The sequence below is a fragment of the Castanea sativa genome, chromosome 2, assembly GCF_040712315.1.
Source record: "Castanea sativa cultivar Marrone di Chiusa Pesio chromosome 2, ASM4071231v1".
NCBI lineage: Eukaryota > Viridiplantae > Streptophyta > Magnoliopsida > Fagales > Fagaceae > Castanea > Castanea sativa.
In genome coordinates, this window is record NC_134014.1 from 8,012,318 (window position 1) to 8,036,400 (window position 24,083).

General features: G+C 32.0%; 1 protein-coding gene across 1 annotated transcript; it reads left to right on the forward strand.

The window, feature by feature from the left end:
• Positions 1–10,435: 10,435 nt before the first annotated feature.
• LOC142625745 (uncharacterized) lies at positions 10,436–23,749 on the forward strand. Its single transcript, XM_075799456.1, has 13 exons — positions 10,436–10,787; positions 13,169–13,274; positions 13,680–13,766; positions 15,521–15,567; positions 16,918–16,975; positions 17,454–17,567; positions 17,817–17,939; positions 19,696–19,807; positions 20,246–20,313; positions 21,187–21,294; positions 21,505–21,719; positions 22,449–22,662; positions 23,317–23,749. The coding sequence occupies exons 2-13, from the start codon at positions 13,190–13,192 to the stop codon at positions 23,367–23,369; spliced, it is 1,284 nt and encodes a 427-aa protein (XP_075655571.1). The 5' UTR covers positions 10,436–10,787; positions 13,169–13,189; the 3' UTR covers positions 23,370–23,749.
• The last annotated feature ends 334 nt before the right edge of the window (positions 23,750–24,083 follow it).

Below are 24,083 nucleotides of genomic sequence, written 5' to 3' on the forward strand. Positions count from 1 at the left end.
ACAGGAGGAATCCTAGTAACTTGCCTTTTGTGGGAAATAGCCATACAAATTATAATTACCAAAAAGAGATGCAATACATTGTGGTGTGTATTCTTATCCATGCAAAGGGCAAAAAGTTACACCTCTCAATAAAAAAATTTAATCGATGCAAATAGGAGTATTGTGAGTTCTAATTAGTTTAATTGATAAAAAAAATTCGTTGAATAAAATATATGGATTTCAAACCCAAACGGAGTGTGATAAATATTATTCAAAGGTGGTCAGTTATATATCTATCTTACTACTGTTAAAGAGTTGGAAATAAAATCCAAAGTTCATGCAAATTTTTAATTTTGTCATCCTAAGATTGCCTTTTATCCATGCAAAGGGAAAGGTAACAACGGTTAATAAAAATTTTAATCGATGTAAATAGGAATATTGTAGGTTCTAATTAGTTTAGTTGATAAGAAAATTCCGTCGAATAAAAAAAAAAAAAAAAATTGCCTTTTGTAATGCCGTTCACATATGCCTTTCGGCTTTCATGACCCTTAATAAATGCCTTTCATTTTCATAGTTCCCCTGGAAAATTTGTACGAAAAATATCTATCATGGTGGGGGAGTGCCACTACATGAGAAAATCATTGTTGTCTTAGAAACTTTATTAGTACTGCCCCATTGGCCATAGCAATTCCGCCACATAAGAAGTCTTTAATATATAAAAATAAATAAATTTTAAAAAAAAATGTGCCGCCTTAACAAACAAAAAAAGGTTGTCTCATTTGACCAATTAATGATACCCAAAACAAAGAGCACATAAAATATTTCTTTTGATTTTACTAACAAGTATCTCAAGGGTATTTTCTCCACACAAAAAAAAAAAAAAAAAAAAAAAAGAGTATCTCAAGGGTTAACTTTTTTTTTAATATAGTATACAATAAACCTTAAGGTAGAACTTTGATATTATACGGAGTATGATTTTTTTTCCCCTCAAAATGAGTGATGTCGTTTACCACAAAGGCTTCTCAAAATGATGTGTCAATTTCTAACTACAATACAAAAAAAAAAAGTACATAAGAAAATTTGTTAATTACCTTGTTCATGTGACACCAAATATCAGTGGCTTTAGCATTTTTCTTTTTAAAAAAAATAATAATTATATACCAATATCAATAACAATAAATGCAATTATCTTGAATAATTAGCACGTGTGTATTTTTTTAAAATTAATTATACCATCTTTCGTGGTGCTTTATGTGGAGGGTAAAAATGCTTAAATGCACGTTTGAGTCTTGGGCCTGATTAGTTGGTATAAGTCTGTTCAATCAAAGTCTTCGAGGTCCACAGGCCAGTCCGCGCTACAAGGGGCAGAGGAGTTGTCCGAAGAGGAGTATCTCCTCGGATGGGCCGAGTAAAGGCCATGGGATGTGCTAAAGGGTTTAGAGACAGAATTCTGGAAGATCTGTTGGGTAAAGGTGTGATCCAAGTACTCGTTAGAAGGAGGAACGTGTGAGAAATATCTGGAAAAAAAACTGTTATCATCGCATTAAAGGCCTTGCATCTACCTCCCGGACCGCATTAATGAAAAAATGACCTCTGAACAGTAATATTCAACCTTCCAGCTATTATTTGAATACTTCAAGAAAGTGGTGGATGGGACAAGTATCTATGAGGAAAATCTGTGTTACACGTGGATGAAACAGGGAAGAAGAAGAAGATTATAAGAAGACGAGAGAGGAAAGAACAAGGGGACCTTTTTTGGAAATTAAAAATTGTAATATTTTGTTTAGAGGAAGAAATATCATACAAGTGGTCATCGGCTTACGTTCGAGGAGAGTTTTTTGTCATATTCATCTATTTATTTGCATAGATTGCGGAATTCTAGCCTGTTTATCAATTCTCCAATGTCCCTAACCTAGCTTTCAAACCCATACTTTACAAATTTCATTGTATAAAACTCTTTGGGCCTGAGTCCATCTAAGGATTGGACCGAGTACAAATTGTGCACTTACACTTCATATCTTGAGTTAAACTCTATCTTCCTCCTATTTATTATCTACTTATCTAAATAATTTTTTTTTAAACCATTATAATAACTCCACCCATTTGTCCCCCTTCCAAATCTTTACCTTGAGAAGAGAGTTAACTTAATGTAAGTGCACAGTTGCACCTGGCTCCAAGAACAGTTATGGGCTCAGGCCCAATGAGCCTTAAACAATATGAATTTGTAGAGTGTGGGCTTGAAACCCAGGTTAGAAGCGTGTGAGGATTAAATGACAAACTAAATATTGCAAATACTTGGAAACAACAAGGAGTATAGTAAATTAGCTTCCTCGGACATAAGCCGAGAATTGTTCTTATATTATCTCTCTCTTTGTTTCTTTTCTTTTTAGGTTACAAAAAGTCCGTCCCCTTTTTCTGTCTTAGATTGCTCTTTAAATACTACTCTTTTGAATACTTTGTACACGTGTTGCCTCACCTCCCCCTTAGCCTAGATATTTCTTTTCTCAGTGCCTTTGAATAGTAACCAGAAGTTTCTCTTCCACTGTTCAGGTGTCACTTCCCCATAAATGCGGCCAGGGTGGTAGGTGCAGGGTCTTTAATGTGGAGGTGGCAGCCTTTATCTTTGACATTTCTTCAACACCGGTGCTTCTGGGGCATTCTAGGGTTTACCCCTTTTAACCATTGGCCTTAACCGTGTCATCCCCTAATCTTTACTACGAAATCCCGAGTTCTTCGGTGTCCATCCGAGGGTAAGTTCACCCTCGGCTGGATCCTCGGATCCTCGGCGTATGGGCCGACCCATAGTACTAACAAATTCTAAACCCAGGAGCAGGTCGGCCTTCCTTAACACGGCCCAAAAGGCCCACATTCTCATCAGGATCTTTTTGCCCCCCACACTTAATTTGCCAAATTGTAATGTATACCAAACTCTTAAACGTATCGACTTTACTAGGAGTATTTCAGGTGGTTCAATCATTCTTGATGTTTCGGCAAGTACATGAACAAAAAAAAAATTATATATATATATATACATATTTAATAAATACTAGTTAGGGCAGCACATGCAAGGCATGTGCTTGCTATGGGAAAAAAATAGTGATTAAAGTCAATTCTAAATTTTATTTATATCACAAAAAAAAAGATATAAATTATTTGATTTTTAAAGTACATGTAAATTTACATTAATCAAAAGAGACGTTAATTTTAAGAATTTTGATAATTATATCATAAAAAGTTAATTTCATTCATATAAGAATTTTGATTACACACAAAGTTAGGATAGATATTTAAAATATAAATATCTATTTTACTATAGTAGTTTTTTAGTACCTATTTGCTAAAGGCAATATATCAACTTACGAAAAACTTCTAAGAATGGTAACGAATATCATAATCTTCCAATAATAAGCAACTGAGTTTTAATAATAATAAAAACAAAGATAACAAAAGGCATGTGTCATCGAATTTTCCATTACTTAAATTATAAGTTTTGAAAATTTAAACCTAGAAAATCAATGTTCTTTAGATAACAAATAAAATAATTTATATCATCATTCCAACTTTTCAAGAATTATTACCATTTAAAACTCAAAATACGTGAAGAAAATTTTTGGATTGTTAAAATTTAGTGGGAGTATTTAGACATTAGACAATAAAATATTTTAAGAATTATAAGCTTTCATTATAGTTTAACTAAAAAAATAATTGTATGACATATTTGCTATTTTTCAAAATATTAAGGGAAAAGTTGCTTGATTTTAAAGTTTAAGGAGGAATTGTAAACTAAACCAAACATAAAGGATGAAAATATTTTTATCCTAAGTTTTTGTTTTTGTTTTTGTGTGTAAAACTATGCGTTTTTACTTAAAATTGTGCATAAAAAAACCAACAAACAAACAAACAAAAGAAAAAGTCAATCCAAAAAACTGTATATGAAACAATGAATTCTGGCTTAACAAAGTTGACTAAACCAATGAAAAATTTCTAAAAACACAACAAAATGGCACAACATTTTTATAATACCTTTATAATTTTTTTATTTTTTTATTTTGACTTATAAAGAATTGACACCTCAACCGCTTTGAAAATATTGTGACGATAATAAGATGTCTTAACATTTTCATTAAAAAAAATGCTATGTCCATGACATTTTCATAACAAATTACAAGTAGTAGGTTGTTATAGGTTATTATTGGTGGGCAAAAAAGTATTTTTTATAAGTAAGTTTAAAATATAACTAATAATAATTGAGAAATGATATGTCCACAATATTTTCATAACATTTTTACAATAAATCCTAAGTGGCAAGTTGTTACTAGTTATTATTGTTGGGGTAAAAAAGTAATCTTAGTATTAGGTTCAAATTTGAACCAATAACGACTAGCCACTTATGATTTGTTGTGAAAATATTGTAAAAATGCTGTGGACGTAGCACCACTCATAATAATTTACCACTTATGATTTGTTATGAAAGTACTGTAAAATGTTATGGATATAGTACTTCTTTTTTCACAATACCTTTATCTTTAGTTATGGTTGGTTTCAGTATGATATTTTATTATTTTATTTTTACCTATAAGAAACTATCCCATTAACAATTGTGAAATTATTGTGCCCATTTGTTGTTTTACTATTTTATTATACCGTGAAAAAGTGCAAATTGACAAACCAAAAATAATGTAGCAAAGCTACCGAAGCTTTACCACATTCACAAAAAAAAAAAAAAAAAAAAACCGCCAATGAAATTGTACAAATTGAACAAACCAAAAATATTGTAGCAAAATTACTGTAGCCTTTTGCATTCACTCTTCATATTTATATATATCTATATATATATAAAAGGAACTTTCTACCAAAAAAAAAAAAAAGATACAAGGAACTAAAAAAAAAAGAAACAAAAACACAAACATGTAGCTCAAAGTCTCAAACCAAGCTTGTGACCAGTGTACTAATAAAAAAAAATAGAAAGATATATGCCAGCTCGTTGAAGTGGTGCCAATGACCAAACTAAAGCATCTATAGAAAGCACTAAACGCAGCGTTTTTTAGTAGCTAGTGTTCAAAAATTTAACTAAACCAAAAATGACTATAGACGGAGCCATTGGCTCTTTTTATATATAGAAAATTAGATTATAAAACCTATTATTTTGGCTAATAAATTGGACTAATGTACTTAGCTAATTAACACACACACACACATATATATATATATATATATATATATATATATTTTTTTTTTTTTGTTGAGAGAGAGAGCTAATATATCATTATAGTTATAAAATATGTGGATTATAACTTTTATGTTTGTAAACATATTTATATATTCGTTTATTCATAGTAGTAATGTTGACATAGTACTTTCATATTAGTTGGTATTGGAATATTTTGTTCATTTGGTCAATACAGTTTTTGGTATAATATTAGCAACTCTAAAAATGACATAGCACATAGATTGAAAGAGAATAGTCATTGGATCAAAGGTTTTGACTCCATATCCACGGACTCACAATAGTCTTTATTATTATTATTATTATTTGTTATTATTATTATTATTATTATTATTTGAAATTGTCACATGAACTGAAATCATGTTTTTAAAACATAATTTCATAAGAAAGTGTGTATGGAGTGTGCAATAGCGAGTCTGTAATAAATTTTTCATTTATTTTTTATGAATGAAATCTCAATAGTAGGATGACTGGGATCCCTCTATAATGTACTGTTAAATGGAAATGAAATTAAAAAAAAAATTATTTTAAGGAAAAATAAATAAGTAAATTTTTAGGAGAGTATATGCAGGAAAACGTGGCTCTAATATGCTTGAGATTTGTTTAAATTTTTTGGGAACGGGCTTGGGATTTTAATCATTAGCTTGTTGGGTCAAAACTACCTAGAGGGTTCGTATGAAGCCATTCTAGGCCCAGTAGTGAGTCCGATGTTCCAGACCAGTCTTCTAGTTCACGAGGGCTTACTTGTTCTCATTGGGCCAATATTGCTCTGAGCTATGTTGAGTTTGTTTGTTTCTTTACTTCTTTTGTTAATTTATTCATTTACCAAGAGTATTTTCTTACACTGTTTTTTTTTTTAAAAGAAATTTTACAATATGTTTGAGAGTTTATAAAAAGAAGAAGAAGAAGAAAGATTTGGAATAGATAGACAGTAAAGGAATGAAATTAAACGAAAAGTGGTATATTATTTCTAATGTGTTTAAAAGTTTATAAAAGAATTAATGGAAATGAAATAAAAGTCGATTAGTAGTACGTCAAATAATAGAATTGAATAGAATGAGTAAATCATAAATCAATAGAATTGAGTGAAATCTATTTAAGTGATGGAAAGGAAAGACAAATAAAAGAATTGAATGAAATTAAGCAATTTTGTTTGAATGTTTTAAAATAAACAAATAAAATATAAGTAACATTCTTTGGAAGTGCCATTTTAATGAATGAAACGAAATTATTGTATGGAAATGTTACTATAACGTGCAGAATGTATCAAGTGTATTTTGGAAGTTTTAGTAAACATTTCATGAATCTAATTTCATCCTCTTCGATTCCTCCAAACTTCAGACGCATTCAAATTTGAGATTTTTATGGAAAATGCATTTAATATTATATGATTTTTGTTGTCTTTCAAAATAAGTGATGTTCTGGCTACTACGAATTTTGCCACAAAGGTTTACAATATGATGTTTCAATTTCTTCTTAAAAAAAAATGATGTGCCAATTTCTAACTATAGTACAAAAAAAAAAAGTACATAAGAAATTTGTTTATTACCTTGTTCATGTTATACTAATCACATTCATTATAATGTCAATTTGTAAGGTTTATATTAAAATTTCCAATGGCTTTAGCATTTTTCTTCTAAAAAAAATAAATTATATACAAATCTCAATAACAACAAATGCAAGTATGCTACTATCTTGAATAATTAACATGTGCACCCTTCTTTTTTCTTTTCTTTTTCCTTTTTTAAATGTGCATTATAGGGGTTCAAGCGATGCCCCAATGATAAATTGGTAATACCATCTTTTGTGCTTTCATATCTTGATTTGAACTCCATCTCCTTCTTCCCTACTCTCTTATCTATCTCAATAAATTAAAAAAAAAAAAAAAGTATTATAATAACCCCACCCCTTATTCCCCTCCCAAATCTTGCCTTGAGAAGATAGTTTTTTATTTTTTATTTTTTTGAGGGAAAAGACTGAGATTTTTTTAAGCAAAGCTGGCTAAATCCATCTGAAATACATTTAGAAATTGTGAATGAATATCCTCCATCCACACAACATAATCTGAGACATTTCTAGCATACTTAGCTAGATTGTGAGCAATCATATTAATTTGCCAAAATATATATGTATTAGCAGATATGTATTGTATACGAAACCATAAAACCTATTGAATAGAAATATCGATTTACTGTGAGTTTTTCAGGTGGTTCAAACATTTTTGATATTTCGGCCAATACATGAAGAAAAATAAGTGTGTGTGTCTATATATACACACACGTGCGCGCGCGCACACGTTATTTTAATAAATAAAATTATATTATAAAGCTTGCTATTTGGGCTAATAAATTGGACTAATGTACTTAAATAATGTATTATAATTATAAAATATGTGGATTTAAACTTTTATATTCATAAACATATTTATTTGTTTATTGATAGTAGTAATATTAAAATAGTACATCCATATTAGTCAGTATTAAAATATTTTGTTCATTTGGTCAATATGGTCTTTGGCATAATATTGACAACTCTAAAATTAACACAAGCGTAGATTGAAAGGGAATAGTCATTGGATCAAAAATTTTAAGTCTTTTGACTCTCTATCTGCGAACTCACAATAGTCTCCTTTTTATTTTTAACTAATGATAGTAACATAGTCTTAGTACACACACTGTCACATAAACTGAAATCATGTTTTTAAAACACAATTTCAAGTGGACTGTGTATGAAATGTACAATAGAGAGTATGTAATAAAATTTTGTATTTATTTTTTATAAATGAAATCACAATAGCCGATCCTTTATAATGTACTGTTTAATGGAAATGAAATTAAAAGTTTTTTTAAAATTTTTAAGGAAAAATAAATACTAAATAAAATTTTAGGAGAATATGCAGGAAAATGTGGCTCTAAGTGCTCGGGATTTTGGTTTTTTTTTTTTAATGCTATTGGGCTTGGGATTTTAATCGTCTGCGTGTTGGGTCAAAACCAGTCCAGAGCCAGAGGGCTGTGAAGCAGTTCAAGGCCCATTAGTGAGCCCGATGTTCCAGACCAGTCTTCTAATTTACGAGGGCTTTCTCGTTTTCATCTATATGGCGTCCAATAAATACTATATGACCATGGTGGACAATATTGGGCCACTATCGGTCTGAACCGATGTTGAACTTGTTGTTTTCTTGTCTTCTTTTGTTAATATATCCACTTACCAATAATATTTTCATGTTTTCTTGCACCATGTTTGAGAGTTTATTAAAAAAATAAAACAAAGAAGAAAGATTTGGAATAGATAGACAATAAATCAATGGAATTGAATAAAACAAGGTATATTATTTCTAATGTAATTGAGAGTTTATAAAAGAATGAATGGAAGTGAAATAAAAGTCATTTGGGAGTTCATCAAATAATGGAATTGAATAGAATAGAATAAGTAAATCATAAAAAAATAGAATTGAATGGAATCTATTTAAGCCATGGAAAGAAAAGAAGAATAAAAGAATTGAATGAAACTAAGTAATATTGTTTGAATGTGTTAAAATAAATTAATAAAATATAAGAAACCTTCTTTGGGAGTGACATTTTAATGATTGGAATGAAATCACAGCATAACAATGCTACTATAACATCAACATGCGGAATGTATTAATAGTATTTTGGAAGTTTTAGTAAACATTTCATTAAACTTTAAATCAAGGGGATTATCTAACAATTTTTTTCGTTCAAGCTCTCAAACAAATGAATGGAAAGAATATTCCAAATGAATTATTTTCATTTCATTCATTTCCCTCCTCCAAATGGAGGAACAAGTGTTCCTCCTAAAAAATGGAGGAATGCTAGGAAGAAATGGAATGCAATGGTATAAGCATTCAGTTAATTTCTAATAAACTCCCAAACAAAGAATTATTGGAATATCCCCTAAATATGAACAAAATATAATGGACATTCCCTTATAAGCATTCAATGCATTCCTACTAATCTTCCAATTAAGGGAATAATTAGAATATCTCTTAAAGATACCACAACGCAACCTTAACATAATGGCCACTCCAAGTATTGGATAGTTTATGTAATCAAGGTCAAGGGTTATCGTTTGTGATGTTAGTCATGGCCAAACTTACCACGGTCAAGAAACTTGGGGGCACACACATAATCACATATTTATAACAAGTGACACCAAAACAAAATCCAATATGCCAAAAAAAAAAAAATCCTAAAGCAAGAAAGAAGCCCACTCTTATATCTCAAAATTCATAAACTAATCAGCCCACCCATCCAAACTCAAGCATGAAACTCCTTTTTCAACAAGATGTAGTACGTGACTGTGCGCCATTTAAAGCCATGCATCATTAAAGATGGACACAAATTTTTTTAAATACAAGATAGAAATTATATTATAGTCTAATTTAAGTGTATATGTGTAAAACTCCCTCCTAAGAACTTGAACCCTGACCTTTACTCTCCACACTCTACAAACACTTATACTTACGGAGTAACTATCACACAAAAAGTGTGTAATGGTAGACACAAATTTTAAATTGAAACGATTGAGTTTAAAACTTTAATTGATAAAATTATGAATATGGGACCTAATAAGAAACATGATAAACTCTAGGGGCTTGTTTGATTTTGTGTTTTGAAACATGTTCTCAAAAAAGGGTTAAATATTAGCTTTGAAATGTATTCATGATATATAATAAATGTTTTCTTATAAAAAGTGGTGGGTTGTATGGTTACCCAGGCCAAAATATAGTTTTTTTTTTCTTTGAAAACCTATATCAATTCCCTGAATATGAATTTAGGATAAGTAACCTATTTCTATTTGTGCTTTTGTTTGACATCTCTTTTTAATACATTTTGAGAGCAAAAACACTCCGTTACAGAATATAAGAATTCTTTTATAAAAAAAATATGACAAACATATATTATCGACGATTGTTTAAATCAACTTTTTTTTACCACTTGATGGTACTCCTTCCATTCACACTCAAATTTGTTGACAAAGTAGCGTGGTGGGTCAGTGAGTGATCTATTATTTGGTGAAACAATAAGAGTTTTAAAATGCGAAAGTGTACCTGTACTATCCAAAAACTTTATTTTATTTATTATTTTAAATATAAATCTTCATTGAAAGGAGTTTTGGGAAGTCAAAACGACGACGGTTCCCCTCGAATAAATCGAAATATTTTACTGCTACTACTACACATACCCAAAATTTGCTTCTGTTGTAAAACTACAACAACACTGTTCGCACTTCGCACAAACACAATTCAGAATTTATTTTTTTCTTTTTCAGCTTTGCCACCTCTTCCCTCTTCTCCTCCCTCAGGAGAGAGAAGAGTAGAGAGAGAGAGAAAGAGAGCGCAAAACACAGCTTTCGTTTCGCAAAATCAAATTCTCTCTCGCTCTTAGGGTTTCCGTTTCCACCATTACCACGCTTTCTCTATTCTCTCACATTCGCAATCACCTCCACTTCTTTGTACGGAGATCGTCGTTTTCGTTTCCAGCTCTACGAATCCTCAACCAAGATTTTCGGGGTTCAATCAGTGTGTTTTCGTGGAGATATTTTTTTTTCGCGTATTGAGGTGAGATTTTCTTCTTCTTCGGTTGAATTTGGTGAATTTTGAAGTTTCGGATTTATTAGAATGCGATTCTTTGAGTAAGCTTTGGATTGTACGCGTTTGTTTCTTTTTGAACTTGGTGAATTGATCTAGATTCTTCGTTCCTTTTGTGCCTGAATTGCATGATCCTGAAAACATTGTTTTCGCATAGATTATACTGCCAATGTTGGTGTTGTTGGATTTCTAGTGGTTAATTATGCGTGCAATTGTGAAATGCGTTTCGTTCTCGTAATGTAAAGTGTAAGAGTAATATTTGGGATTGAATGTATATAGTATGTCATTTGGTTCAAGGTTTTGAAAAAATGTTTAAAATTCGGCATAAAAAAGAAAAAAGAAGAAGAAGATTTGAATGAAAAATTCGGGACTAAAATAACGGAAAAAATGTTTTAAAATTCGATATAAAAATGGAAAAAAAAAATGTAAATAGACATCTGTACGAGTATGTTACGGATTTGATTGTAAAATTCGGAATCAAAAGAATGGCAAACATTTTTTAAAATTTATCATAAAAAATTGGAAATTAAAACAATGTAAATAGACATCTGTACGAGTATATTACGGATTTGATTGTAAAATTTGGGATCAAAAGAATGGCAAACATATTTTAAAATTTGTATTAAAAAATTGGAAATTAAAACAATGTAAATAGACTTCTGTACGAGTATATTACGGATTTGATTGTAAAATTCGGGATCAAAAGAATGGAAAACATGTTTTAAAATTTGTCATAAAAAATTGGAAATTAAAAAATTGTAAATAGACATGTGACACGATTATATTAAGGATTTGAACAAAAAATTTGGGACTTGAAGAACGGCTAAGACGGAGGGGCATCATTGTTATGGAGTGGTGTTACGTGTGTAAGAACAATAGGGAGGATGTGAATTATTGATTCTTACATTGTGATGGCTTGGGAGGTGTGGTTTGTGTTGTTTTGTATCTTTGGTGTCTGTTTGGTAATGCCAAAGTAGGTGCATGATTTGCTAGCTGCAGATAGGAAAGCGTGGGGTTGGTGGGATTTGGCAAGCAGCCCCTCTGTGTCTTATGTGGTGTCTTTGAGAAAGCGTAAGGCTCATTGTCTTGCAGGGATTGAGCTAAGGGTGGCAAAATTGAAGCATTCTTTGCTGAAGACTCTTTATGATTGGACTTCACATTCTGCGGCGTTTACTATTGAGGCTTTAGACTTTTTGGATTTTTTGGGCATTTGTTAGCTTTGTTTCTTCTTGTATTTTTGTTGTTGTTGTACCAGGTGCACACGTCTAGTGTACCAGGGTAGTTCTTTTCGTTATTAATAAGTTTTACTTATCAAAAAATAAAAATCCGACTTAGTAGCATTCTAATGCTATTTTAGTATAATTTCATAAGATATATATATATATTTTTTATAAAAAACCAACTAATTAATTGTTTAATATATTTAGTACACTTTTCCTACTTTAACTATGTTTTCAAGCACAATAAAAAATAAGTAAATGAATGAGAGGATGTTTATTATATTCCTCCTTTCACTTATGTATCTGAAAAATGAAAAGCAAACTAACAAACAAAATTATCTATTGTCTCATGTAATTTAAATAATTAAAATGATTATTTTTTTGTTCATTTGAAATGTAAGATTTGTGTACTATACCTTCATTAAATGTCCCAATGATATAAAAATTTTAATAGATCAAAGAAAAAAATCAGTATCATAATATAAAGATGAAAAGTAGATGTTTAATTATAAACATTAGAGTATGGAACTAAGAATACCAATTTCAATAATTTTATTATTGTATGTAATAAGACACATTGAAACAATAAACAATTATATTGCCAATAAGAGTATCAAAGTTTAGTCAAGTTAGTATTCTTGTTAAGCATATAGTGGAAATTGTTTTAAGACAGATTTATTTATTTATTTATTTAAATATGTAATTATGTGTAACATATAGATATATTATAGCATGTCTATTTTAATTTAAGCTAGCAGCATTCAGAGTCAGATTGTGTAATGCATTCTTATGAAAAACCCTGATACTAATATTATTTAAAAGCATGAGCTTTCTGAATTTCTCTGCTCTACGAGTGTACCTGTGATTATGTGTGTGATGGTCTGTTGTTTTGTTAGATGGAGTTGATTAGCAATTAATATGTGGTAATGCTGATGTAATTGGGATTACAATACTATCGTTGTTCACAATTTAATATTGGCCATTCCAACCCCAAGGGGTAGTACAATTGGCCAGGGATTGCGTTTCATTAAGCGGAGGTCACTGGTTTGAATGTTCCCCTTGGGGTTAAATTCACTCATTCATGAAACAAAATGGTCATTCTCTGCTGATTTTGCTAATTTTTGCGTACAGATATACAAGTTACTTTTCTCAATGGTATGCTCTCTTGGTGGAAGTGGGAGAATGGCAGTCATGGCAAGGGTTCTTGCAGCTGGGAGCTACTCGCAAACCATGGCAGGTACGGTTACCATGAGGTTTCATAGTTATACGGCCTTCCTATAGTCTCACCTGTTTGCGTAATGTGCAAGATAGTATGTTCAATCTATGCTAGTAAACATATTAAACTTTTGTTTGTATGAATTTTCGCCTCTCTCTCTCTCTCTCTCTCTCTCTATTTGTGTAGTGTGTGTGTTTCTAGTTTTTGGAAAATATGGAATGAAAAAGAGCTTGTTAGTAGAAATCTTATGCCAGAAGTTATGAAATGATGAAGGCTTCCAATAATGGGAACTTAGCTAATTTGTTTTTAAATTAACCTGTTCAACTTTTAAACTTGATTTATATCTATGTGTGTGTGTGTGTATCCCTTTATGTATGTATACTTCTAACTTGAATTCTTATCACCATCTTCCTCCTCCTTTGGCAGAGGAAGTTGGGCACCTGAAATTAGCTGCTCAATACATCTGTAGAGAATTACGTGAGGCAGATGAAGCAAATTTGCTTGACGAAGAAGGTAGTTTTTCCAATTTTCTTGAAGCGCTATATCCAACATTTTTTTGCATGTACTTCAATTTAATGATCATTTTTCCTTTTACATGAAAGTCATATACTGTTGCAGTCATTAAAATAAAGAGGTGATTGTAGTGCGGGTTTCTGGCCTAACTTTTAATATCATTTGATGTTGCAAACACTACATTTTTGTATCAAATGAATTAAAGAATGTTAGCAACGTGGCATTCATTTTAATTGGGAACAAAAAATTGGATATGATTGTTTGTCAGTAGGGAGGATGAAACCATGGTTTGTTGACCCCTTTTCTTATAATTGTCTTGGGATGGAAGTTGACCATCTAGTCTGTATGTTTCATAGATTCATTTTAATTCTGATTTTTAAGGGAATTGTTGGGTATAATGCAAATAAACCCATTTTTTCCCATGCATGATGGTAGTTCTGGGAGGGGCCTATATGAGGTTTGAAACCCCATGGCATCCTTTGCCAATTTTTACAAAAAGTCAATTCCATGAACTGGTCAAACCAGTGAATGGTTCAGCAACTGGCAGTTTGGGCAGCCCGTTTTCTCATATGATTTAAAATACACTATTTTCTAAGTAAAAAAACCTGGCTTGAAATCTGGTAAGGTTTACCCAGTTGGACTGGGCAGTTCAGTTTGGGTTAAAACCATCCTTTTTTCCTTAATATAATTGATTTACTCATCAATAAAAAAAGAGAGCAGTAGTAGTCCTTCAAAAAATGATGAAACTACTATGTAGAGGCCATGCTGATACATACTAGTGGAAGTGTCTTGGGAAAGCTATTCAAAATATATAAAATTAAGAAAGAATGAAAGAAAATAAAAAGATGTGTAGAGTGAAAGCTCTGCTGCTTTTTCCTTCTCATTGCAGATTACATCTTCTGACAAAGCCTTAAACTCTAAGCTCACAATGCCAAGCTGTGATGAGTTAAAATATTTGAATGGATGCTTTTCTCCATTTGTTTGTACTATTGGAAAAAAAAAAAAAAATTCCTTGATCAGTGCCTAACAGTGTTATGAAGCAGTAAAATGTTGGCCAGGTCATTTCGGTGTCATCTGAATGGTCATTTATGGATGGCTGCCCCACAATGTTTGAAGTGGTGTCTCTGGACAGAGAAGAACAGCTGGAGTTTTGAAGACATAGAGAAAACTATGCCTGATCTTTAATATATTTTTCTTTAGAACTTTGTTGGATTGGATGACAGTTTTGCATAGTTAGTCCTTATGTTCTGCTGTTGATTGATAGATTCATGTACTTTGCGTGACTGATTTGTTTGGTCCCCAAGTTGTATGCTCCTTGTATACTTGGGTGACTCTATTTTTTGATAGCAATAAAATTTACATTACTTATTAAAAAAAACTCATTTGTAAGAACCCATGTGACACAAAACTGAGCCCTCAATGCTTTTAAGATGTTTCTTGAGCAATATATCATACTTTTATGTGTGCAATGTGACATAGATTTCATCTAACCAGATTCAATTGACTTGTGTTGCTTTTGTGGACATCCTTGTTTAAGAACAAATACCCCCCCACACCAAAAGAAACTAATCCCAAGGAGTAGCAAACTCAACTGAGGATCATGCCTTCCCCCTCCCTTGGGGCCAAAACTTACTTATCAAAGATATATATATATATATAAAAGAAATCATGCTCATAGGGTTAATTAAGTGGCAGATTGGGGCATTCTGACCTTATTGCTTTGGTTGAAGTTTTTTGATGATTTCCTTTTGCAGATATGCATGTCTTTGGTTTGAAGCCTATGTCTGAACCTTTGCATTTGGTAAGATTTGGCATCTTTATAAATCGTTTTATTATCAACATTTTACTGCTTCATGACATTATGGTATAGAAGCTGGTCTTGTAGAGATTGTTTTCATATATACATGATAGTTCTTTGCCTTTTTTGTTTTCCTCCTAAAAGGTTACAATATTTTTCCCCCTTAGTTACTTATCAAAAAAAAAAAAATTCCCCCCTTAGTTGGTTTGGGTGATATTTGAAAATTCTAAATTTTTGCTTATTAGTGATTCTTTAGGCTTCTTTATGTCAAATGTACCTAAAGTAGTCTGATAAAAAAAAAAGTACACGAAGTGGTCTTCTTGCAATAAATGTTTCTTTACTTAAAAAAAGAAAAGAAGGAAAAATAGAATTTCTATTAAGTTCAAGCCATTTTTTTGCATGCAAACGATGGAAAATGCTTGCAAAATCTTTAATCTGATCATATGGGAAAATTTGAAAGGAAATACGGAATTTTTTTATAAAAAAAATTTAATATAATTCTGACCACAAGATGGGTATTTTGCATGCGAAGGGTGTTAAATGCTTGCAAAATATCTAATACGATCATATGGGAGCCTACTGTAATTTATGCTAGTGTATTGATTCCTTTTCACATGTAAGATACTATTTAATTGCATATTTTTGCTAAGTGTGGTAATGATTTAGTAAGCTTCTCCAAACAGAAATTATTAGAAACTAGTCTTGATCATCTGGTTAACTACATTAACCCTCTTTTCAAAGAAGTTTGCGTGAATTCGTGATGATTTGTAGTTAGCAGTTGCTATGATCTATGGTCTTGAGTCATTGGTTTGCATATGAAAGAAGTGGTTTGTGTGTTACTATAATGAAGATAAAATGGGACTAGTGCATCCCTGGATAATGACCCAAAAAAAAAAATGGAGGCTTAGATCAAGGCTTGTTAATAGCAGATTTTGCCTTTGCTTCTAGGGTTTATATGGCAAGCTGTAAGCTTTGCCTTTGCTTCTAGCAGATTTTGAAAGAAAAAATCACATGATCCTGTGAAACTGTTATTGTTTAAAATGTAGTCTTATGCCTGATTTAGCAATCTCTCAACCTTGTTGCTTATTTCTTTTGGTGTCAAATAGTCATAGTATGTTTTCTCTTTATTTCATATTGAAGAGTCCTTTGTTAGGACAGGTTTTTACGTGAATTTGGATGAATACCTCACCTAAAACAAGGGTAGCTTGTTTAGTACATTTTTAAGTTTGGACCTGTTAGTTACATCAACTAATTGAGAAATGTGATCGATTTGGATTCTGTTTGTATTTGTTCACATGGCAGATCTGCTTTTCACATAAGATTTATATTCACTTCTTTTATATGAATGTCCAGGTATGTTGCAATGCTTGCAAGAAGCCAGTAAAGGCCAGTCAATATGCGGCTCATGCAGGTTTGGAGGCTCTTCCCACCCTCCCCCTCCCTTCCCCATTTTTTTTTATTTCATTTTTAATAAATTTTTTTGGTTTAGAAAATTAGTCTTAGTGTCGCTTCGCATGCTTTATAATCAGCCAAAACATATCCATGCACCTACATGGAATTTGAGAATAGAAGTTGTACAAAAAGGGAAAGGGTTGTTGGGCAGTAATTCCTATTTATTGGTTATTGCCTAAATTCTGATTGTCATTGCAATAGTCACAGAGCTATAGATATGTTCTGCATGTGATGAAATGTGTACATGACCCCCAATTTCACACCTAATTGAGGACCCAGTTTCTTTTAGAACTTATTGTTTGTTGACTTACATGGGGTGTTTCCCAATCGGTTGCCAAATGTTACTAGTTGGGATCTTAGCTGTAAGTCTTTGTGGATGTTGGTTCTGGTGCTTCACTGAAGGTGGCTTTTTTTCCTTTTATTTATTTATTTTTCAGAACTCTGTAGGTCACTGAATTGTACAGAAGAAGTTATTTTGGAGCTTAATGGCAGTACAGGGAACAGGAAACCTCCAAGGAAGGAGAGGAAGAAATTACTTACTGCTTATGCTAGTATCCTTTAAAATGAAAAATCTTGCACGGGTTAAAATGACAAGCTTCTTGGTGTCTCAGACAATTTTTCTCTTATGATAATATTTTCTTTTACATTTTTTTTTTCCTGAAATGAAAAATACCCTAATATCTGGGGCAATTTAGCAAATCTATTGTTTTGTTTGGAAACATTTTCTGGATTATTTGAGTTTTGAATTTTATATTCTGTTGCTGGATGAATTTTTTTTTATGGTTCTTGACATCTCTTAGTCCAAGCTACTCCAGTTAGGGAGCAAGAAAAGTCTGAACCCGTGGATGCCGATGACACTGCTGCATCTGAATACCAGTTGGGGAGTCAAGTTCGAATGGCTTCCTTCGCCATGGATGCAAAAAGTAACATCATTTGCTCTAATTTACATCCTCACATCCATTCAGTAATATATATACTCTAGGCTGTAAAACCTATGTGTGTGTATATATATATATATTTTAACTTGGGAACCTTTTTAAAGAAGTGTCCTTTGGACTTGCCTCTAGGCTGTAAAACCTATGGCAAATGATCCCCCACCTGCCAAAACTGATCTATTTAGTAATATTCTAGCCATAAAATATAAACTGAAGAAATTCCTGGGAAGAAATTTCGATATAGTAATAGTAATAATTAAGAAAGATAAAAGCTGAGGTTAATCCAAAATCACGAGAGAGAGAGAGAGAGAGAGAGAGAGAGAGAGAGAGAGAGAGAGAGAGAGGTACATCAGAAAGAATTAGAGAAACCTGTACATTGTTACTCTAATCAATATATGGTGGTAAACACATCAATGCTTTGAGAATAGAACTTCCAAACATAAAGCATATCAGCGAAGGGATATATATCTTTGTCTATATCATTCAAAGGAATTATCCATAAGAATTTCCTTTATTTATATTCATTCTAGTTTTTTGCCCTGCATTTGGATTTCAAATTTTTTTGAGAGATCAAGTGTAATATTAGCCTCCATTGACAATAGGATCAGCCTAATGATCAGCTAATAGCTATTGAAGGTCACATGTTATGCTACTGTAGAACTAAGGTAAAAAATTTTGATCGAAAATTTTCCAGTTGTCAAAAAAAAAAAGTTTGAAAAATAGTCCATAGATTGAAACCATTATTCAACCATTTCTTGTAGCTAGATTTGGTGATTAATTCAGTAGATAACTGTTCTAAATTTCTTGTTTAATGTATATAAGGTTAGGACAAAAGAAATAGGAACTATACTAGAACCTTTAAGATTGGACATCAGCTACTATGGCAGGCCTCCTTGGAGATACTTCCACAGATTTTTATTTGAACACTTTGTAAAAAATGTCATAATGAGATATGGAAGAGGCCTGTGACCTTGTATTCTATTTGATGTTTGTGGTGTAGATGAGATATTTGATTACTGTAAACACCTTTAAAATCTAAGTTACTGCTGTAAACAGTGATGCTTATGATGTTTAGTAACTCCTTTGACTAAAATGGTATTATAAAGGACCCCTCATCCTTTTCTTGTCCCCCTTCCCTTTTAAATGATTGTTATATTACTTATCAAAAAAAAAAAAATGATTGTTATATTGCTAGACCTTTCACTGGTAGAGTAAACATGGTGATGAAATATACCACTGTATCCTACAACTTGAAAAGATATGTTCAATGTTTGTAGAGGCAACTGAACTTTAATTCTTTGTGTATCTGTGTGGCTTCTCATGGAAATGCTTTCTCACATAAGCAGTCAATTTTTTTTTTTCTCTCATTTAAATAAATAATCTGTAGTCTTGTCTGTGAACATAAAATTTAGTCTATTCATTATAAACATCATGCAGCAAACCCCATACAGTTGGGACTTGGGACTGCAGATTTCTTGAGTTAAGCTAAAGTTGTATTCATTTTTCTTTGCATTTTTTTCGGATTAGTGATATAGCCTAGCATATGTTGTAAATTTGTTAATAATTCATTACTGTTTACTTTCTGCATACAAGTTTGTCTATAACTTTGTTGCAAGCGCAAACTTTTTTTTTTCCCTACCTATCAAAAAAAAAAAAGGTTTGTGTTTGCAATGAAGTTATAGACTTCACTGTTTCAGTCTAGCTTGGTTAATTAAACTTTTTTTTTTTAATGATTTTTTTAAAGGAAACTCAGCACGTGCAGATGCAGCATCAATGATGGATGTTTCAGGAGTTATTTCTGGAAATATGGACCACTCAGCCTGTGTAATGCCTCCTCCAACAAAACGTTCTAAATTGTATGCTTTCTTTGTTCCTGTGATGTTACAATTCTTTGAATACTGATTATTTGCAATTTTTCAAGTACTTGAAAAAATTTATATCTGGATTTTGAACATCCATAGTGCATTAGAGTACTCATTTGTTTCATTAAGTCATCTATTCTCTATACATTGTGGTTGGTCTCATGCCACCCGTAAAAATATTGCATTCTTATGTTCAAGACACCTTTTTCAATAAAGAAGTCAAAGATAGAGATCTTATCAAAGTTCTTTTGAGCTAATTGCAAAAGAACGGGTTGGAAGGTGAGGTGATGGGTTCAAGGCCTATTTGGTGCCTAGTAACTTATCAATGAAAAAAGTTCAAAAAAATTCTTCATTCATGCTACTTCTATGGACCCTTATGAAATTTTATTGTTGGTTTTAATATATTATGCATTCTCTATATTGCTCTTGTAGGATAACGACTGCTCATGGACTTCTATCAAATGATCTAGAAACAGCATCTGTAGTTACAAAAAGCACAAGTATGTTGAATGCGTTCCCCTGTAAGGCTAAATTTATATTTGTTGAAGTAATGCTGTTTCCTTGGCAATTTTAGAGCAGAATAGTCTCTAGTATCATTTATCTAATGCATACACAGTCAAATAGTAATGCCTATCAAATCAAGAATCATCAATCTTATAATTATATATATGAATCATCAATCTTATAGGCGTTGAACCTATATCTTATGGAAATTCTAGAATTTTCTTGAATTATCAAAGCGTAATGTAATTCAATAGCTTCTGCTTTCAACTAAGATATTTTGTCACCAATAGCTTTCTATCTGATGCTTATACTGTCTTTGGTGGGACTTGGGAGAAAAATTTCCACTTGCATTATATATATATATATATATCATCAATCTTATGGAAATTCTAGAATTTTTTTGAATTATTAAAGCGTAATGTAATTCAATAGCTTCTGCTTTCTATTAATATATTTTGTCACCAATAGCTTTCTATCTGATGCTTATATTGTCTTTGGTGGGACTTGGGAGAAAAATTTCCTCTTGCATTCTATCTCTTAGTTTTATCTTTATCCTTGTGGCTCTCCTTCTAATGACTACGTCTAGTGATGCTTCTTCAGCTTTAGATGTTGTCTATATATCCTTACTTGATAAAATCTATGAAGACCACAATTACTGTTGAGTAATAGATGCGGTAATTCTAATCATTGCAATTTTTAAGAATGTCAGTTTTCAATCTTAACTTCATTTTTTATTGGAAATTTTCAATTCGTTGTTATGGTACATATATCAGACTATATTCATACATATTTTCACTTAGATATTGGTACTCATGTATGATATTGCTTTGTATATTCATGTGCAACTTGTTTCCCATGCTTGTGTGCAGGCAGGGATTCTCCAAAAGGGACAAATTCAGAAGGTGAAATGCCTAATGATTGTGTGATTGGCTATAAAAAGTGTGGGCAAATCCATCAATCGTGCCTGCCGACTAAAGGTTTTTTTTTTTTTTGGGGGTCTGGTTTATATAGTCTGCTATATATATATATATTCTGCTATATTATTTCGTTGAATCATTTTGAAGAGTATTGCAACTACTATCCTGTAGCCTAATACACATGTATTAGTTATTTTTCTCTGTTTTCTTGACTTTGGAGTGCTTTCTGGATCCACAGTGACAATGATTATTGTGATGTAATCCAATCAGATATTCCAGTTCCTCTTGCTACCAAAATATACTACTCACAAAGAAACAACCGTCTCCGTTCAGCACTTAATCATCTTTATTGTGAGGCATCAACTAAGGAACTTTGCAGTGACATGCCAAGTTCAAAAACAATCCAGGAAAACACGATGCCCTTACAAGCTTCATCTCCAAGGGACTCTTCTGCTGAAACAATGGGTGACAAGCTCAAAAGGAAGGTTTGTCCCTGTTCTTTATTACTTTCCGAGGCTGATTGTGTACACATGCACTTGTTGCAGGGAGTTGTACGTGGCTTGTTCTTTTATCAATAGAAATTTATGAAAGAGATATCATTTGAAATATCGAGTCTTTATGCATCTTCAAGGCATCACTTTTTTTAAAACTTTTTGAAAGCTACATTTGTACAATTTCCAATATCTTGCTTACTTTTAATTGAATAGCAAGAAAGGGTGCAAGGCATGTAAAATGAATTTATGAATCTTCTTTTTTTGTTTGTGATTTGAAAATTTCCTTTTTTGTACTCTCTCTTCATATTTTTAAGCATATAGAAAGTGGAAAAAAGAAAAAAAAAGAAAAAGATGTAGAGTGGCTTATCGACTAAATTCACACTCTAAAAAAAAAAAAACTAAATTCACAGAGTTCCTACTCATTGTTATTAACATATCTTCTTTTACAATGTTACTCATTTTAGTAATGCTGTTGTCGTAGCTCTAGAATTCCTGCAATATAATAGCTGACTAATTGACTCTCTATGTTTGATGTTAGTAATTATAACAAAACGAGATTAGAAGCTTAAGATGAACCTCTTATATATGTGATATAGCCACATAAAGCTATGATTAATGCATTTCATATATTTATTTTATCAGTACACTTCTTGACATCCTGCAGATTGCATGAATTTATTACAAAGGAACATAAAGCTGTTATTATACCTTGAAAAGCAGGGACATACAAACACCTTGTCTTCTGTGCGAAGTCCTGATCAAATTCTTGCACAGAGTTCGGAAGTATACTTGGGTAAATCTGGAGGATACCTCTCAGCTGGTAGCTTCTCAAATCAGTTTACTGTTGATAATGTTCTGAGGCCTCAGCCTGCTCCTGTTGGATCGATGAGAAGCAACTATCTTTCAAAGCCTTATTCATTGGCAGGCAATTCAGGTAGTCCATTGCTAAGGTTTACTACAGTTCCACATTTATAAAATTTTCATTTGTTGCTTATCAAATAAATATATAAATTTCTTCATTTCTGGGAATTCTAGGCATGATCTTTGGCTCTAAGCTAACAAATTAGGAGCTTTTTGGTTTTGGGGGGGGGGGGGGGGGGAACTTGTTTGCTAAGCTCATAAGGGGGTGCAATGTTTTTGTGAATGAGCTCACTTCATTTTGACAATAACTGTTTTTACCACAACTTATAGGCCTTATTAGGTTCAATATCTAAAATTTTTGCATCCCTTCTACAGAAGCAATGCTACCGACAAATATATGCACAACTCGTTTATCTTTCTTTCTTTCTTTCCTTTTTTTTTTTGGTATTTGATAGATATGATAGGATTTCAACCTATGCCATCCACTCCATGATAATTGCTCCTATTATCAGGCACCAATCGGTTTTTGGTATAGGCAGGGTTCGAACCAAAGACCTCTTATTCAACGATAAAAGACTTTATCATCTGAGCTAACTGGAACCCACTCGTTTATCAGCATATGTATACTCCCTTTGTATTTCATTTGTTTTCTTTTTCCATGTTATTTATGGTGCAATAAAGCTGGCAAGTAAGTTGTACATATGCGTGATGTCTGTTCGTCTTGTAGGAAAACCACTGGGGACCATGCAGCAGCCAAATGGAAGTGTTCCTGTTATATAGGAGTCCTGGTGGGATTTTTGCCAGGCAAAGGTGTAATTAGCCCGATACATGAGGTTAGGAATTAGAATCCCATTTTGAAACTGATAAAGCAAATGAGTCAAATTGTTTATTCCAGCCTTCTGCATTACTTGATCTCTGACCTATGTTCATAGTTAATGAAAATGGAGGAAATTTTATTTCGGCATTTTCTCCTGATTTAGATTGGAGTAGGAAGAGTTTTTTTTTTTTGGCTTTGCCAATTGTATATTTTCTCTTCCTTACAGTATTTGTATTGATCAAGTGTTCATATTTTATTTTGTAAAAAAGCAGGATTTGCCAAGGTAATAATTGGAAAAAAAAATTAAATAAATAAAATCTCAGCAAAAATAAAAATTGAAGAACCTTGAGTGAGTGCAACAGCAAGCACATTGCCTTCCATGTGTTCTGAATTTTTTTTTCATTGTGAATCTGTGATAATGATTTATGGTGTTAGATCTTCTAGGATCTTGTAAAGGAAGAACTGCCCTTATCTGGATTTCAAGCTTCTGCTGAATTTCCAATCACAGTTGACCAAACTCTACTGCCAGAAGCAAAGGAGCTGGAAGTAAGTTTTTGGAATGAAATATTTCGCTCTTTTTGGACGGGTAGTAATGTGGGTAAGCTAAATGAGGCTGCAGAATAACAACAACAGACCATTGAGTTCCACTTAATCCTTTTGAAGATTTTATTTTTCTT

Coding starts and splice junctions, on each gene's coding strand:
- LOC142625745 (XM_075799456.1), top strand. CDS start 13,190: ATGGTATGCTCTCTTGGTGGAAGTGGGAGAATGGCAGTCATGGCAAGG. Junction 13,275..13,679: donor CTACTCGCAAACCATGGCAG/GTACGGTTACCA, acceptor CTCCTTTGGCAG/AGGAAGTTGGGCACCTGAAA. Junction 17,568..17,816: donor ATTACTTACTGCTTATGCTA/GTATCCTTTAAA, acceptor GACATCTCTTAG/TCCAAGCTACTCCAGTTAGG.